Source organism: Octopus bimaculoides, chromosome 6, assembly GCF_001194135.2.
Source record: "Octopus bimaculoides isolate UCB-OBI-ISO-001 chromosome 6, ASM119413v2, whole genome shotgun sequence".
Taxonomy (NCBI): Eukaryota; Metazoa; Mollusca; class Cephalopoda; order Octopoda; family Octopodidae; genus Octopus; species Octopus bimaculoides.
The window spans coordinates 37,010,145-37,016,463 of record NC_068986.1 but is presented as its reverse complement, the minus strand read 5'-3'; the positions used below and the strand labels follow the sequence as shown (position 1 = coordinate 37,016,463).

Below are 6,319 nucleotides of genomic sequence, written 5' to 3'. Positions count from 1 at the left end.
GAGAGAGAGAGAGAGAGAGAGAGAGAGAGAGAGAGAGAGAGAGAGAGAGAGAGAGAAATGAGTAAGATACCATCTTTAATTATCATATTTATTGCTTCTTTGTAAAACTCCATAGAACGGAGACTGTGTAGTAATTGCTTTTAATTTAATGTTAGATTATAATTATAAGAGTAATTAAAATAAAAACAATTATAAAAAAATGCATCACTACTGAATGGTATATCTAAAATTTAGTTTATATAAGTAATATATTTATATATATATACATGATGTGTTTGTGTGTTGTTTCAGTGTCCCAGTCCAGGAAGCAGCAGTAAGCGTTCCTTTAGTAACCATATCTCACAAGTACTCCTAGATGCGGAGAAATATCAAATGATGAACGATGCCGTTCAGCCAGTAACTAACCGTCCTCCTTTTGTGGGTGTGGGTGAGAGGTAGGTCAAATATTAAACTATATTCTTTGTATATGATCACATCACCTCTATCACCAACACCAATCATTTCATCTGTCTCTTCCTAACCTCTCTGATGAAGGGGAAACCCCCAAAATATTAAAATTTTGTGCTGCTCCTGATAGCAAATGAACATATTAAACTCTTCTAGAAACTTCTTTGGAGAAATTATTGCTGATGTAACCCATTTTAACCAGATTTTACTTTCATTCACTCCCCTCTTTCTTATACATGTACACACAAACACACATGTTTGTGTCACTGAAAATAATATGGGATGTTGTTGGCACTCCGTCGCTTACGACGTCGAGGGTTCCAGTTGATGCGATCAACGGAACAGCCTGCTCGTGAAATTAACGTGCAAGTGGCTGAGCACTCCACAGACACGTGTACCCTTAACGTAGTTCTCGGGGATATTCAGCGTGACACAGTGTGACAAAGGCTGGCCCTTTGAATTACAGGCACAACAGAAACAGGAAGATAGAGTGAGAGAAAGTTGTGGTGAAAGAGTACAGCAGGGTTCGCCACCATCCCCTGCCAGAGCCTCATGGAGCTTTAGGTGTTTTTGCTCAATAAACACTCACAACGCCCGATCTGGGAATCGAAACCGCGATCCTATGACCGCGAGTCCGCTGCCCTAACCACTAGACCATTGCGTCTCCACTTCATAAGTAAATAAATTATTATTAACAAGCGAGTAAATTATTTCTTGTGTATGAAAGCATTTGTATTGCAAATAATGTAAATAATGACTTATTTTGAATTTTTCTTCTTACTTGCCTTGTTTAGGTGGACACATATCATAGCTGATACAGTTTACACGCTGAAGGGAAAGTTCTCTGTTGTCTTCATTGGCACCTTAGATGGATATATTAAAAAGATGATCCATATTCCTCGAGTGAATCTCAGTTGTATTTTAGAAGAAATCAGAATCACTCCAAAGGGACAAAACGAACCTGTAAACTCGATTATAAAATCTAGAGAAGAGGTAAGTTAATATTAGATTTCATAAAGTATTTTCATCACCATCACCATTATCATCATCAATATCACTATCATCATTGTCATTATTTCTGTTAATGCCATCACCATCATCATCATCATCATCATTACTATTGTCACCTTATCCATCCTCAATGTTAAAAGCCATCATCATCACTGTCCTTAACATCATTGTTGTCTCGTTGTTAAAGCCATTATCGTAACTGTTATTGTCATCATCATAGCTGTTACCCTTCTTGTCTTCATCTTCATCATCGTCATCAACATCATCATTTTAATACTGTTTATCTTTACTAGATTATGCTCCACAAAATTATTATTAAAATGTAATCCTTATCATCATCATCATCATCTTTCTTTTTTCTTTCTCTTCTGTGATGGCATGCTGGACAGAGCTTTTAGAGGTAGTCTTTTAGGTTGAGATGCCCCACCTGACACAAACCCTTTTAAGACAGCTCTTATGACATGCAGAGATACAGTGCATCTATTTTAAAAATCAGGATCTAACATTATTATTATTATTATTACTAATGTTGACTATGTTGGCAGTCAGTTCATAAATCAACTTTAATTTTTTAAAAAATGTATATCCACTTGACAATATTTAACGAGCAATTACTTATTTTTTTGCTTGTTGTACAAAATTATAACCAATACCTACATATACATGTATATTTATATGTATATAGATGCAGATGTATGTATGTGCATGTGTGTGTGTGTGTGTGTGTGTGTGTGTGTGTGTATATATATATATATATAATCCAAAATGTATAATATTATATATCCACCACGACTGATCTTACCAATTGATTTTGCACAAGGAATAAAATGGAGTGTTAGGTAACAATCTGATTATATAACCTTATGCTCATCAGAGTCACCTGATATGGAAGGGAATATGGCAACTCCTCACTATTGTTGGTGGTGGATTAATACGACTGGTTTGCTGCTGCTGTGAAAATGGTGGTGGAACGAAAAAGGGCCAAGGGATTAGGTTAGGAATTGTGTCCCTTGGTTGGCTATGTTATGAGGTTGGTAAGAGTTATCTTGAAGTGTTTGTGGGGAAAGTGTGCTTTATTAAGTGTGGCACTCCTGTAGAGATGGGGTGTGTGATGTGTGTAGTGGTGTCGTATGCATAAATTTTTCCAAGGGTGTAGGTATATATAACGGCGTTTGTTGTGTGCTGTTTGTTGGACTGTTTTCTTTTTGTAATGGTTAAAGTCGTGGGGGGTTTTATGTTAGCGTGTGATGTGTAATGTGTGTGTGTGAGTTGGGTCTATATATGTGTAGGGATACAATGTGTATGAAGGGGTATATGTTGGGGGTGTTGGGAGACAGTCGATCTTGTGGGGTGTCTACCTTATAGGGGTGTGCATGTGTGTACATGGGTGCATTGGTGGGAGGTCAAGGCTGGAGACCTGTGGTTGCAGTCATGGTGGTGTGTGCAGGTATGATAGGATGTACTTCCTTTCATGTAGGCAGCGATTAAACACCTCAGTCCTGCTATTCAGGTAAACAGCCTTGCATTGGGTACCCTTTAAAATTACTCCCTTCTCAACCAAGCATTACCTGCACTTCCTGCTGCTATTGGAGTATGGTTTGCATTTCTCCAGGATCTTCCACTTTATGCTGTACTCTGTAGCGCTTTCTTTCAAAGACCATCACCAGTTTCTTTGGATTTCAGATTTTACTCCTTTATATGCGTGTGTGTGCATGCATGTAATTTCCTTTATTTTTATTGTTCTTTCTTGCTTTTTTCTTTCTAGAAAGCACTCTATGTTGTAACTAGCAGAACTTTAATAAAGATACCATTCGAGAGATGTCATCGATTAAAAACCAAGAGGTAAAAAAAAAACCCTAAAGATTTTATAACTCTGTAAATGAATTCAAATTGTTGCTTTTCCATTATAGAAAAATTAACCAAGAGTGGGTGGGGAAGAAAGGATATTTGAAAACAAAATATAATGAAGTTAACACATCCCAAAATTACAACTGCAATCCAGCCAGTGGATCAAAGATTGACAGTTAACTTCAAGTCATATTATTCGAGAAGAACCTTCAAGTAATTTATGAAATTGACAGGTAGGATGAACCTAGTTTTAGAGCTTCTGAGAAAAGTTCAACAAATGAATGTTGTGGATAATATTACTGAATCCATGGGATGAAGTGAAGTCTTCATTTTTGAAAGGTACTTTGAAAAATATTTGGCCAGACTGTATCTGTAACTCTATAAATTTTCCATCAGCAGAAAGTGTACATCAAATTTGGAAAGACACTGTGATATCTAAAAATGATGTCAGGTTTGAAGAACTCATAGAGAATGAGGTAGTTGTGTTTCTAGTGTCCCATAGTGTTTAACTAATGAGGTGCCGATGCTAATAGAACAAAAGCAAGCTGAGAATACAAAAATTCCTCTAACTCCACTTAAATTGACTGCAAAGAGTATTGCTAAAGAAGGCCTGCAAGTTTTTACTAATAATGACACTAATCATGACTATAATATTAAAAAAAAAATTTCATTGAAGAGCTTACAGTGATCTCAGTTTCTAGACTTATTTGTACAAAGAGATAACACTCTATGAAAATCAATCTCAAGCCTATGTTGATGATGATGAACTATAAGATAAGAGATAGTGTTCCTCATCCTGCAAGAAACCTTCATCCTCCATCACTCTTCACATATAGTCAATATCTTTTGTGATAAGAATGAGTCTTCTTAGGATATTATAATTCTTATTTATTTCCTAATGTATTTCTTTGAAAATATTTTTTCTGCATACATATTTTACTATTTTATTTTTGTATTTGGTTTCCAAGATTCTTTATGTGAATTCGTTTGTTGGAGCATATTTTATTATGTCTGAGGAGAGTCATTCTGTTTCAATGCCTTATTAATTAACACACTCACTGATTTGATTTCCACTCATTTACTTATTGTTATTGTTAATTAATAAGGATATTAAAACAGAATGACTCTCCCCAGACAATAAAATACTGTACTATATATGTTTAGAAATTGTTACCTATATGAATAAAAGTGGTTGTTTTTTTGAAAAGTCCATTGGAATGGATTCTCATTTTACAATAAAAAAAATTAATTTCTATGTTAGGAGATTTTGCATTATGTTAAAATTTCCAAGAACACATTACTTCCACTAAAACTGGGAGCATTCAGCATGGAATTTTGGCTAAACAAAAACATTTTCTGATTAAGCAGTTGGAAATAATGACATGGGAAAAATTTCTCAGGGATGCCGTCTGCATGAAAGATGTATAAAGTAGGAACTACCATACTTAATGTTGTGAGCCTTAAACACTATCACTTGTCTCCACTTGACAAATACGAAAATTGGAAAATAACTTAGAATAAGGACCATAATGACAGGAGTCATTTTACATGCATACATACATACATACATACATACCTTGTTGTTGATGTTGAAATTCCAATGAAGGAGCCTCGGATCTAGGTTAGAAACCAGCTCTTTCTTTATTGGCAAGAAATCTTGAAATAAAACTGAACAATGACATACACACACACACACACACACACACACACACACACACACACATATACATACATTGATTAGTTGATTGATTGATTGTATCATGTATATCAAGAGTGTGTTGAAGAACACTATAGTTTTGCTCAAATAAATCCAAGACTTAAACTATCCAGGGAAGATAGCTTCAATGCAGGAAGTCAGCTATAAGAATGATCTTAATTGAGCAGTTATGTAATTAGCACTTAACGAGGATAATTTTTATAGCTGGCTTCTTACAGTGATACTACCTGCCCTGGATGAAGGAGTTGGCATTTGAGTTTCAGACACATCTGAGCACTACTTGGTGACTATCTAGTCTATGCTTGCTTTAGTGCTCTTGAGCACACCATGTGTGTGTGTGTGGGTGTGGATGTGTTTCTGTGTACAGACACACATGCATGCAAGTTTAAAGCTGTTTTATGATCATTGTGCTGCCAGGAGGCAGAGTATATTGATCTAAGGCAAAGTATATTGATCTACTCATCTCAGTCAATCATGTTGAAAATTGATGTCATTCTCATTTCATGGTTGAATGAATAACTTATTAAGTAAGACTTCTGGCTGTGGAAAAAAAGAAATGAAGAAATTGGAACAACAAACATTCAGTTCTGATATAATGAATTCAGGAAGAATTTTTTTAATTTGTGAAATGGATAGAAACCAATAAAATGAAGTGACAAAAGGAATTCTGAGAAAGATATATGACAAATGTTTACAGTATACTAATGAATTGATTAATGATCTTCAGATGTGAATAGTGATGGGGAGGGGGAGAGAAAGAGAGAGAGAGAGAGAGAGAGAGAGAGAGAGAGAGAGATGTCTTTATAACTTATCTAATACTTTTCGGTTGCAACTTTGCTAAGGTGCTTTGTTTTGGTTTCCAATTCAATACAGTATGTGTCTTCAGGCCCGGGATCCCTATTGTGCATGGAATAAAATAAACAAGACTTGTGCAACACCACCAGTCAACCAGCTAGAGACTCACTTTTGGCTTCAGGATATCACATCATGTCCTGTTCTGGAGACACCAGGTAAACTGCATTTTGACTCATATTCCGAAATGAAATAAATATCTATATGTGTGTATATATATATATATATATATATATATATATATACTTTGATCTAACCTAATGTTTCTACTGGCATTTATTTACACTATATTTAAGTGCAGGCATAATATAGTTGCGTATATATATATATATGTGTGTGTGTGTGTGTGTGTGTGTATGCGTGTGTGTGTATATATATATGTGTGTGTGTGTGTGTGTATATGGGTATATATATATATATATATATATATATATATATATATAT

The 6,319-nt window shown here is 35.1% G+C and overlaps 1 protein-coding gene across 2 annotated transcripts in view; it reads left to right on the top strand.

The window, feature by feature from the left end:
* LOC106867500 (semaphorin-5A) overlaps nucleotides 1–6,319 on the top strand; it is a 308,833-nt gene that overhangs the window by 248,887 nt on the left and 53,627 nt on the right. For both annotated transcript variants that reach the window (XM_052968682.1, XM_014912385.2), the window contains exons 13-16: nucleotides 292–434; nucleotides 1,242–1,440; nucleotides 3,224–3,300; nucleotides 5,897–6,033. In XM_052968682.1, the coding sequence (XP_052824642.1) occupies nucleotides 292–434; nucleotides 1,242–1,440; nucleotides 3,224–3,300; nucleotides 5,897–6,033 (556 nt within the window). The remainder of the gene's footprint in view (nucleotides 1–291; nucleotides 435–1,241; nucleotides 1,441–3,223; nucleotides 3,301–5,896; nucleotides 6,034–6,319) is intronic.